The 12,856-nt window shown below is 40.3% G+C and overlaps 1 protein-coding gene across 1 annotated transcript in view; it reads left to right on the forward strand.

Annotated features, from left to right (window-relative positions):
• Positions 1–12,856, forward strand: part of PLD5 (phospholipase D family member 5) — a gene marked incomplete at both ends in the record, with an annotated part of 494,399 nt that overhangs the window by 396,549 nt on the left and 84,994 nt on the right. The window contains one exon of the mRNA XM_082833648.1: positions 2,317–2,444. Coding sequence (XP_082689774.1) covers positions 2,317–2,444 — 128 coding nt within the window. The remainder of the gene's footprint in view (positions 1–2,316; positions 2,445–12,856) is intronic.

A 12,856-nucleotide genomic window follows, 5' to 3' on the forward strand; every position in this document is an offset into this window, starting at 1 on the left:
ATACATATATGAAGGAAGAGAGCAACCAAATCAATAAACAAATCTACCAGTGATAGTAAGCTCTAAATACTAAACTGAGATAAACATGAAATCAGGAACAAATTAGATGAAGAAAGCAAACCTCAAGTCTACAGTTGCTCCCAAAGTCCACCGCCTCAATTTTGGAATGATTCGTTGTCTCTTCAGGTATTCCAGAGATGCAGGGTATATCAAGTTGATTGTGGAGATTTAATCCACTGCTCCTGAGGCTCCATGGAGAAATTTCCCTTTCTCTTCTTTGTTCACACAGCTCCTGGGGTTCAGCTTTGGTTTTGGCCCTGCCTCTGCGTGTAGGTCGCCCTTTGGTGTCTGTTCTTCGCCCAGACAGGAGTGGGTTAAAGGAGAGGCTGAATAGGGGGCTCTGGCTCACTCAGGCTGGGGGAGGGAGGGGTATGGAATGCGGGACGAGCCTGTGGTGGCAGAGGCCAGCATGACGTTGCAACAGCCTGAGTCGCTCCAAGTGTTCTCCCAGGGAAGTTGTCCCTGGATCACAGGACCCTCGCAGTGGCAGGCTGCACAGGCTCCTGGGAGGGAAGGTGTGGATAGTGACCTGTGCTTCCACACAGGCCTCTTGGTGGCTGTAGCAGCAGCCTTAGCATTTCATGCCCAACTCTGGTGTCTGCGCGGATAGCCACAGCTTGCACCCATCTCTGGAGCTCATTTAGGTGGTGCTCTGAATCTCCTCTCCTCACACGCACTGAAACAATGGTCTCTTGCCTCTTAGGCACCTCCAGACTTTTTCCCGGACTCCCTCCCAGCTAGCTGTGGTGCACTAGCCCCCTTCAGGCTGTGTTCACACAGCCAACCCCAGTCCTCTCCCTGTGGTCTGACCTCCAAAGCCTGAGCCTCAGCTCCCAGCGCCCACCCATCCCAGCAGGTGAGCAGACAAGCCTCTCAGGCTGGTGAGTGCTGGTTGGCACTGATATTCTGTGAGGGCATCTCTCCATTTTGCCCTCTGCACCTCTTTTGCTGCCCTCTCCTCCATGGCTCTGAAGCTTCCCCTGCCCACCCCCTATCTCCACCAGTGAAGGGACTTCCTAGTGTTTGGAAACATCTCCTCCTTCACAGCTCCCTCCCAGAGTTGCAGGTCCCATTCATATTCCTTTGTCTCTGTTTTTTCTTTTTTCTTTTGCCCTACCCAGGTACGTGGGGAGTTTCTTGCCTTTTGGGAGGCCTGAGGTCTTCTGCCAGCGTTCAGTAGGTATTCTGTAGGAGTTGTTCCACATGTAGATCTATTTTTGATGTATTTGTGGGGAGGAAGGTGATCTCCACGTCTTACTCTTCTGCCATCTTGAAGGTCCCCCTGTGTATGTTCCTTTTGAGAAGCTGTAAACACATTGTCCTGAGGCAGCAGTACATAGCAGCTTGACAACTGATTATGACACATGATGCATAGAACAATTGGTTAAATTCAGATCTTAAAGTGAATTTTTTGATTTTAACAATAGTCTGGGTGACCTAGTTGACCTTACATTTCTGTAAGTCTTGAATAACCCCGTTGCTGATATTAAGAATTATCAGATAAAGAAAGGCTAGGAAGAAACCAAATCCAAATTAAATAATGAAGAGGGAAACAAAGAAATTAAGGCAAGTGAAAGGGTAAAAGGTGAAACTAACATACAGAAAGTATAGGAAGGCCAGTTCCTATGAACAACAAGGATTTACTGTATAACACAGGGAACTATATTCAATATCTTATAATAACCTATAATGGAGAAGAATCTGAAATATATATATATATATATATATGTATGTATGTATATATATGTATGTATATACATAATTGGATCACTGTTGTACACCTGAAACTAACACAATATTGTAAATCAACTATACTTCAATAAAGAAAAAGAAGGCCAGTTTCTTATTGAGGAAGGGCATATTACTAAGCAAGACTGATCTTTTATTGATTGCAAAATTGTGTGAAAATTATCCCAAAAGTAAAAGAAAAAAGAGCATGGCACACCTATCTCACCATTTGAGTGATAAATCAAGGAGCGGGGATTTGAGTCAGATCTGACTTGAGAAGCCATGATCTTGTCACCATGTGGAGCTATACATAGGGAAAAACTTATTCTTTTTTTTTCCCTTTGTATTCTCTTTGGGAATAAAGTAACTCCTTGAGGGTCCTCTCTGCACTTAACTAATGTAAATATTTGGCTTCCCTGAATGCCAACTGTGATGGATGCAAACCATGAGTATTTCTGCCGGTACGTGACTGACTGCATGTTCATGGCCTTGACACAGAGGCTGACTGGGATTTCCTTGAACTCCTAGGAGCTGAGGTGACCTACATGAACATGACTGCCTACAACAAGGGCCGGCTGCAGTCCTCCTTCTGGATTGTGGACAAACAGCATGTTTACATCGGCAGTGCTGGTTTGGACTGGCAGTCCCTGGGACAGGTAATCTTTTCATTACATAAAGTCAGTGTTCTGTCAGCATCAAAACTACCACCTCCAAAAAACAAAACAAACACAACAAAAAAACCTACCACCTCCATAAAGCATTCAGTCACCTCTACTGTGGTTGAGGGAAATTAAACCTACAGCTTTTGTTATTTTGCGTAGTTTTAGTAGGTTCACCTTCATTTAAAATGAAATGGTAAACCTTTCTTTGTCAGAATCATTTTACCAAAAGAACTGCCATTGCTTCAGCACTTTTATAACTCAGATGCTACTCCAAGATTCTTTAGAACATGTTTGTGTGTAATTTATATTACACAAAGGTAAATTTTCAGGATGAGATCACATAATCTATGAGAAACAGGAAAACATAAATTCAGTCTAGGATCACATATTGTAGAATAATAGTTTTATCCCTTTAAAAAATCTTAAGATAAAGATGTCTTCATCTTTCCCTTTGCAAATAATTAACTTCAAATATCTTGAAAATATACTTGAACAGTCTTTTAATTTTCATGTATTTATTTGTGCCAAAGGTGATCCATGGAGGATTACAAATCACCTTCTTCCCATTTGTCAACTAGTGGCTGGAAGTTCTTCATCATTGGATGCATAAGAGGACTGACCAGTCAACCATGCATGCACAGAGCCCATACACAATGTTTTACCTGAGCTCTTTTAATATTAGGATACATGAAATGACATTGAATTCTACTGCACTTCTATTTATTCCTATGGGAAAAAAGCACTGATGTGCAGACACACAATGGCCATAGCTTGAAAGAAAACACCACGTGGGATAAATCTGAGAGAGGGTAATATTATATTTGTACTGTTAGCTTCAGGCCTTTAACCATTTGCCTCCCAGTTTCCACTCTTTTCCTTCTTAAACTACCGTCTTTCATGCACACATATTCCATCTAGTTTTCCTCTTTTAATGTGTGAGGCAAATAAAAGTGCTCAGCTGTAAAAGAAATGGGCAAATGAAATACTAAAAACCCAATTATTGCCCTCTCCATGGAATAGTGTGGAGCCAAAGCACAACTTATCTAAGGTGGTTTTCTAGTTTTGCATGTGAGGAGGAGTCACAGTCAGTAGCCCAGTCTCAAGGGCCAAGTACTTGGTATCTCTAATAAGACAGTCTCCCTCCCCAGCAGAGGAGGGGACACTGAAAGAAAATGCCGTAATTCATTTTGGAATTGAAAGCACCATCAAAGATTATGACAAAACATTGTTTATTTTATATTTGCTCAGAAAATTAGGTGCTACCTACTGATATAAAAATGATTCTGAATAAAATAATAGTATAAATAATAATAATTGCAACAATAACTAGCTTATATTGAATGCAAGATGTTCTAAGCCATGTAAATGGATTATTTAATTAAAACCTCACAATGATCCTATGAAGTAAATGCTATTATTGCATCCATTTTAAAGAAAAGTAGACGTCAGCTCAGAGTTGAGTTTCAGTATTGAATGTTTTAAGCAAATTTCTTCCAATATTAATTCTGATATGAAAAATATAAATTTTGATTCTGTTTATCTTGTGTCTGATGGCCCTTCAAACACACATATAAAAATAGTGATTACAGCAACATCAGCACCTCAGAAATAAGTAAGGCAAAGATAGTATAAAGCCTCAATAATTTAGAGTATTTAGAGAAAAATAGTCTAATTTATGGAAATCTCTGGGTCTATCTTTTGCTTTTTTTGTACTTACAAAAGATTAACCAATAAGTATCTTTTGCCCAGAAATTTTCATCTGGATCTCCCATATTAAATAGATAAAATTGGTTCTGTAACAATATTAATTATATGTAAATTCTGCTAAGTAGTTTTTAAAAAATTTTTACTGGAGCAGAGTTGATTTCTAATGTTGTGTTAGTTTCTACAGTATAGCAAAGAGAATCAGTTATACATATAGATATATCCACTTTTTTTTAGATTATTTTCCCATATAGGTCATTAGAGGGTACTGAGTAGATTTCCCTGTGCTATACAGTAGGTCCTTATTAAGTTATGTATTTTATATATAGTAGTGTGCATATGTGAATCCCAATCTCCCAATTTATCCCTCCCTCTTCCCCCCCTAGTAACCATAAGACTGTTTTCTACCTCTGTGACTCTCTGTTTTGTAAATAAGTTCATCTGTACCATTTTTTTAGATTCCACATATAAGCAATATCATGATATTTGTCTTTCTCTGTCTGGCTTACTTCACTCAGAATGAAAATCTCTAGGTCCATCCATGTTGATGTAAATGGCATTATTTTGTTCTTTTTTACAACTGAGTAATATTCCATTGTACATATGTACCACATCTTCTTCACCCATTCCTTTGTCGATGGACATGTAGGCTGCTTCGATGTCCTGGCTATTGTAAGTAGTGTTGCAATGAACATTGAGGTGCATGTATCTTTTCAAATTATGGTTTTCTCCAGGTGTATGCCCAAAAGCTGGATCATATGGTAGTTCTATTTTCAGTTTTTTAAGGAACCTCCATAACGTTCTCCATAGTGGCTGTACCAATTTACATTCCCACCAACAGTGTAGGAGTGTTTCCTTTTCTCCACACTCTCTCCAGCATTTATTGTTTGTAGATTTTTTTGGTGATGGCCATTCTGAGTGCTGTGAGGTAAAACCTCATTGTAGTTTTGATTTGCATTTTTCTAATAATGCAAATTATTAGATCTGATTATTGTAGTGCAATAATTTTTCATTATTATAGTGATGCTGAGCATCTTTTCATGTACTTTTTGGCCATCTATACATCTTCTTTGGAAAAATGTCTATTTATTTAGATCTTCCAGACATTTTTTTATTGGGTTGTTGTTGTTGTTGTTGTTATTGAGATGCATGAGCTGTTTGTATATTTTGGAGATTAATCCCATGTCATTTGCTTCATCTGCAAATATTTTCTCCCATTCTGTGGGTTGCTTTTCATGTTGTTATTGTTTCCTTTGCGGTGCAAAACTTTTTTTTTTTTTTTGCGGTACGCGGGCCTCTCACTGTTGTGGCCTCTCCCATTGTGGAGCACAGGCTCTGGATGCGCAGTCTCAGCGGCCATGGCTCATGGGCCCAGCCGCTCCACGGCGTGTGGGATCTTCCTGGACTGGGGCACAAACCCATGTACCCTGCATCAGCCCATGGACTCTCAACCACTGTGCCACCAGGGAAGCCCTGTGCAAAAGTTTAATTAGATCCCATTTGTTTATTTTTGTTTTTATTTTCATTACTCCAGAAGGAGAATCAAAAAAGATCTTGCTTCGATTTATGTCAGAGAGTGTTCTGCCTATGTTTTCTTCTAAGAGTTTTATAGCATCCAGCCTTACATTTAGGTCTTTAATCCATTTTGAGTTTATTTTTGTGTATGGTGTTATGGAGTGTTCTAATTTCACTCTTTTACATATAACTGCCCAGTTTTTCAAGCACCACTTATTGAAAAGACTGTCTTTTCTCCATTGTATATTCTTGCCTCCTTTGTCATAGATTAGTTGACCATAGGTGCATGGGTTTACCTCTGAACTTTCTATCCTATTCCATTGATCTATATTTCTGTTTTTGTGCCAGTACCATACTGTTTTGATGACTGTAGCTTTGCAGTATACTCTGAAGTCAGGGAGTCTGATTCCTCCAGCTCTGTTTTTCTTTCTCAAGATTGCTTTGGCTATTCAGAGTCTTTTGTGTTTCCATACAAACTTTAAGATTTTTTTTTTCTAGTTCTGTGCAAAATGTCATTGGTAATTTGACAGGGATTGCATTGAATCTGTAGATTGCTTTAGTCATTTGATAATATTGATTGTTCCAATCCAAGATCATGGTATATCTCTCCATCTGTGCATGTCATCTTTGATTTCTTTCATCAGTATCTTATTGTTTTCTGAATATAGGTCTTTTGCCTCCTTAGGTAGGTTTATTACTAGGTATTTTATTCTTCTTGATGTGATGGTAAATGGGATTGTTTCCTTAGTTTCTCTTTCTCATCTTTCATTGTTAGTGTATGGTAATGCAAGAGATTTCTGTGTATTGATTTTGTGTCCTGCAACTTTACTGAATTCATTGATGAGCTCTTATAGTTTTCTGGTAGCATCTTTAGGATTTTCTATGTATAGTGTCATGTCACCTGCAAACAGTGACAGTTTTACTTCTTTTCCAACTTGGATTCCTTTTGTTTCTTTTTCTTCTCTGATTGCTGTGGCTAGGACTTCCAAAACTATGTTGAATAAAAGTGGCTAGAGTGGACATCTTTGTCTTGTTCTTTATCTTAGAGGAAATGCTTTCAGTTTTTCAACATTGAGAATGATGTTTTCTGTGGGTTTGTCAGATATGGCCCTTATTATGTTGAGTTAGATTCCCTCTATGCAAACTTTCTAGGGAGTTTTCATCAGAAATTGGTGTTGAATTTTGTCAAAAGCTTTTTCTGCATCTATTGAGATGATCATAAGTTTTTTATTCTTTAATTTGTTAATGTGGTGTATCACATTGATTGATTTGCGTATATTGAAGAATCCTTGCATCCCTGGGATAAATCCCACTTGATTATGGTGTATGATCCTTTTAAGGTGTTGTTGGATTTCGTTTGCTAGTATTTTGTTGAGGAATTTTGAGTCTATATTCATCAGTGATATTGGCCTATAATTTTCTTTTTTTGTGGTATCTTTGTTAGGTTTTGATATCAGGGTGATAGTGGCCTTGTAGAATGAGTTTGGGAGTGTTCCTTCCTCTGCAATTTTTTGGAAGAGTTTCAGAAGGATAGGTATTAACTCTTCTCTAAATGTTTGATAGACTTCACCTGTGAAACCATCTGGTCCTAGACTTTTGTTTGTTGGAAGTTTTAAAATCACAGTTTCAATTTCAGTACTTACGATTGGTGTGTTCATATTTTCTATTTCTTCCTGGTTCAGTCTTGGAAGGTTGTACCTTTCTAAGAATTTGTCCATTTCTTCTAGGTTGTCCATTTTATTGGCATATAGTTGATTGTAGTAGTCTCTTATGATCCTTTGTATTTCTGTGGTGTTGGTTGTAACTTCTTTTTCATGTCTAATCTTATTGATTTGAGCCCTCTCCCTTTTTTTCTTGATGAGTCTGGCTAAAGGTTTAACAATTTTGTTTATCTTTTCAAAGAATCAGCTTTTAGTTTTATTGCTCTTTTCTATTATTTCCTTCATCTCTATTTCATTTATTTCTGCTCTAATCTTTACAATTACTTTCCTTTTACTAACTTTGGGCTTTGTTTGTACTTCTTTCTCTAGTTGCTTTAGGTGTAAGGTTAGGTTGTTTATTTGTGATTTTTCTTGTTTCCTTAGGTAAGATTGTATTGCTTTATAGCAAAAGCAATACTTCCCTCTTAGAACTGCTTTTGCTGCCTCCCACAGGTTTTGGATTGTCATGTTTTTGTTGTCATTTGTCTCTAGGTATTTTTTTATTTCCTTTTTGATTTCTTCAGTGATCATTGGTTGTTTAGTAACATATTATTTAGTCTCCAAGTGTTTGTGTTTTTTACAGTTTTCTTTTTCCTGTCGTATACTGCTAATCTATTGTTGTGGTCAGAAAAGATGCTTGATATGATTTCAGTTTTCTTAAATTTTCCAAGGCTTGATTTGTGGCCCAATATGTGATTTATCCTGGAGAGTGTTTGATGTGCACTTGAGAAGAAAGTGTATTTGGCTCCTTTCAGGTGGAATGTTCTATAAATATAAATTAAGTCCTTTTGGTCTAATGTATCATTGAAGGCCTGTGTTTCCTTATTGACTTTCTGTCTGGGTGATCTGTCCAATGGTGTAAGTGGGGTGTTAAATTCCCCCACTAGCATTGTGTTACTGTTGATTTACCCTTTGACAGCTGTTAACATTTGGCTTATATATTGAGGTGCTCCTATGTTGGGTGCATATATATTTACAGTTGGTATATCTTCTTCTTGGATCGATCCCTTGATCATTATGTAGTGTCCTTCCTTGTCTTTCGTTAACAGTCTTTATTTTAAAGTCTAATTTATCTGATATGAGTATTGCTACTCCAGCTTTCTTTTGACTTCCATTTGCATGGAATACCTTTTTACACCCTCTCACTTTCAGTCTGTATGTGTCCTGAGATCTGAAGTTGGTCTGTTGCAGACAGCATATGTAAGTGTCTTGTTTTTGTATCCACTCAGCCAGTCTATGTCTTTTGGTTGGACCACTTAATCCATTTACTTTTAAGGTAATTATCAATATGTATGTTCCTATTGACATTTTCTTAGTTGTTGTGGATTTGTTTTTGTAGGTTTCTTCCTCTTTTGTTCTCTTCTGTTGTGATTTGATGGCTATCTTTGGTGTTGTGTTTGGGTTGTTTTTTCTATTTTGTTTGTGCATCTACTGTAGTTTTTGGGTTTGCTGTTCCCATGAGGTTTTGATATAGCATTTTGTATATATACAAGGTGTTTTAAGTTGCTGGTCTCTTTCCTGCCTAGAAAAGGTCATTTAGCATTTGTTGTAAACCTGGTTTGGTGGTGCTGAATTCTCTTTGCTTTTGCTTGTCTGTAAAGCTTTTGATTTCTCCATCGAATCTGAATGAGAGCCTTGCTGGGTAGAGTGTTCTTGGTTGTAGGTTTTTCCCTTTCATCACTTTAAATATACCATGCCACTCCCTTCTGGCGTGAAGAGTTTCTGCTGAAAAATCAGTTGATAACTTTATGGGGATTCCCCTGTATGTTATTTGTTGCTTTTCCTTTGTTGCTTTTAATATTTTTTCTTTGTCTTTAATTTTTGTCAGTTTGATTAATATGTGTCTCAGTGTGTTCATACTTGGCTTCATCCTGTATGGGACTCTCTGCACTTCCTGGACTTGAGTGACTGTTTCCTTTCTCATGTTAAAGAAGTTTTCAGCTATAACACCTTCAGATGTTTTCTCAGGTCATTTCTTTTTCTTTTCTCCTTCTGGGACCCCTATAATGCAAATGTTGGTATGTTTAACATTGTCCCAGACATCTCTGAGACTTTCTTCATTTCTTTTCATTCTTGACACCCTATGTCAGGGAGTGTGTTTTGAGGTAGCTGTGAGCTCAATATGACTTTAAGCAGCCTGTCTGCTGATGGGTGGGGCTATGTTCCCAACCTGCTGGTTGTTTGGCCTGAGTGTCCCAGCACTGGAGCCTATAGGCTGTTGGGTGGGGCTGGATCTGTATCCCCTGGGGCCTCTACCACCAGTGTTCTTTCCTCCATAGTGAGCTAAAGCCAACCTCTGCCTCCCCAGGAGACCCCCTAAGACCCCTACTTAGGTCTAGCGCCAGTTCCTATGGAGGTATTGCTTTGTCCTGGGTCCCAGTGCACATGAGTGGAGTCTATTTCTCCCAACCCTGTGGAACTCCTATGCTCAGACCCAGTTGCCCTGCAAAGCCAAATGTTCTGGGGGTTCCTCCTCCCAATGCTTGACCCTCAGACTCTCTTGGAGGGCTACTTTTATGTGGGAAAGTTTTTGTGTAGCCTGTGTAGGTTTAATATTTTTTTGGTGCGAGGGCTGTTTTTAGAATGAACGTCTGCTACCTCTTTCCTCAGTGTATGCTGGCCATTATCCCCTTTACAGGAGGTATGACTGACGTTGCAGTGACCAGAGCTTGCACTGGATATTGAGCAGGGCCTCCCCTTTGCTCTGTGGTTGTCACTGCCCTGTCAGATGTGGGGTCTGCTCCCTAGTTGTTGGACTATAGGCCCCAAGATCTGTTTCTGACCTGTGTTTCTGATCTATGGTGCGAGGTAGGTAGGATTAGAGCACTCCCACTGGGAGGGAAGCCACTGAGTTTTCCTCCTTTGTAGCTGTTCACCTGTGAGTGTACTCTGTTTTGTCACTTTTCACCCCGTGTTGGCTCACAGATTACACTGTTGTTGGAAGTGCTCTCAGCCCCGCCTAACGAGGGGTATGCTGGCAATTGGCCCTGGTGTATCTCAGGCATTGTTTTTACCAGGCCACCTGTGCAGATCCACTGAAGTCAGGTTCCAGGACTGCAGTAATTGGGCAGCTGGACCTGCTGTGGGAGCTATGAAGGCAGCTCAGATTTTGGCCTGGTCCAATCCCCACATGTATGTGCCCACAAAGCCTACAGCCACTAAAGCTAGACCCGTCTCAGCTGTGGGAGCACTCATCCATTTGGATACCCACAGGCACTGAGTTTACAAAGCCAGAAGCAAGGCTGTAAATCCACGGTTCCCACAGCCACAAGGAGAAATTTCATCTCTTCCTCCTTAGTTGCATGGCCCCTGGGGCTCCCCTGTGGTTTCAGCCCCACCTCTGCATGTGTGCCTCCCACCAGGAGCTTCTACCAAAGCTGCCCCCAGACAGAGCACACACACCTGCCCAGGCAGGCAGAGCAGAGGCAGCAATGGGTGGGGCACGCAAGCCTGCTCAGGTGGGCACCCCTCCTAGTGCCCATGGAGGCAGGGGCCAGCACATGGGGAAGGGGGCTGCAGTGGCGGCCCCACCCCTTGCGTGCCACTCAACAACGGCACCCTGCTTCTATGGCGGCCTGGGCTTCTTCCATGAACGTTCCCAGTTGTGGAGCTCCTTCCTCTCATCCCTTCAGGCTGTCTCTTCACAGCCAACAGCTGTCCCCTCCTTGGGTCTGCTCTCCAAACCCCACTTTCCAGCACCCAGCACCCAGCCCCCATCCACACCAGCAGACATGTCTCAGGCTGTGGCACACAGGGCTATAGCACAGACCATCCGTGTAGGTCTTACTGTGTCCTGCCTGCCATAGACTGGTTGCTGTGCTCTCCTCTGAGCCCTCAAAGCTCCCCTTCTGTCCCAGCTGATTTCCCCACCAGTGAGGGGGATTCCCAGTGTGCAGGAACCTCTCCTCTACTTCAGTTCCCCCACCAGGGGCGCTGGTTCCATCCCATTTCCTCTTTTCTTTTTGTCTTTCTTTTGTCTTACCTGGTTGTGTGGGGATTTTTCTTGTCCTTTCAGGTGTCCAAGGTCCTCTGATTGTGTTCAGCAGGTGCTCTGTGAGACTTGTTCCATTTGTAGGTGTATTCTTAATGTACTTGGAGAGAGAGGTGAATTCCACATCCTCCTATTTCACCATCTTGATTCCTCCCCCCCCACCCCGCTAAGTGGTTTTTAACTTGAGCATCGTATGTTGTTGTTTTTTTTTTAAGAAAATGCATCTTCCCACCACTAAATTTTATTTTCTTTATTATTAACTGTTTATTAACTGATAGGGTTTAAACTTCTATGAATTTCACTTGAGTGAGGTTTGAATTATTGAGGTTTAATGACATTTTTCTCCAAGTTTTTGAACAAGTTATCTTTGTTTACTTTATTTCCTTCTACTCCTTCCCTTAGATAGGCAGACATACATATATTCAAGTATTGGTTTCTCTGCATGAGGATCCTTCCTTTGTCTTTGCTGTTAGTTGTTTGTTTTGTAGTTGTTTGTTTTGTAGGAAAGTAGGTTGCTCCTTTAAATGTTTATTCTCAATATGTATAGTCATTTGGATATTATTTCCTTTTGAAATGGATCATCATAAAATATGAAAATTTCCCCATTTTAAACATGGTAAATACAGAGCAAAGATAAGGTTCAAGTTATTTCCTATTATTCATATGAAGAATACAAGCTATTTGATGATCTTTCCCTGTTTACACATTCCTAAGTGGTAGCTGGTTTCCCTTCAGTTATAGAGAAGACCAGAGGAAGAAGTGGGCAAGTACCTGGACCTGGTTCTCTGTTTCATGACTAATCACGCTCCTTTCTTAAGGACAAGTCAACTCCTTATGCTTCCTTTAATGTCATTCTCAGTAGGAGCTGGAGAATTACAACCTCTCCACTATCACCGTTGCATGCCACTGAGCCCTCCAGGTCTGTCTAGAAGAGATATCCCTCTGACCTTGTCCCATGCTGGTTTGTTCTCAGCTCCTGAACCACATAATGAGAGGGAGAATAAACAAAGTGGACTTCTTAGATTTCTCTCCTTCAACTCAAATATACCAGCAAAGTTATGCTTTTAAAAACCTAAATGAATTAACATGCTATTTCTTAAGTATGGAATAAATGTTTTATAAGAACTTAAAACTAAACTCATTTTATAATTCATAATACATTCACAGAGAGGGAAACTGTGAAAAAGTGCTGAGCTTTCCAAGTAGCCCCTTAAAGTGAGGATTGGTGAAGGGTCACACTCGCCAGCTGCCCATGGAAACAGTCTCTGGGGGAGGACAGCCTTGGGTGGGTTGGGGGGAAGGGGGGAAGGTTGCAGGCTTTAACAAAATGAGTAAGCCACCAAGGACTTCCCACGTGGACTTCTTTTATGGAAATCTGCTTTCTTCTGTTGTTTGTAAACTTAATAGCAGGTTAGACTCCGTTGAGGTCAGGGATTTGGGAAGAGGTGAAGAAGATATCTTTGTGTCATTTTTTCCATAAGGCTACTCTATTTCTG

Source organism: Leucopleurus acutus (genome assembly GCF_964270905.1).
Source record: "Leucopleurus acutus genome assembly, chromosome: 2".
Taxonomy (NCBI): domain Eukaryota; kingdom Metazoa; phylum Chordata; class Mammalia; order Artiodactyla; family Delphinidae; genus Leucopleurus; species Leucopleurus acutus.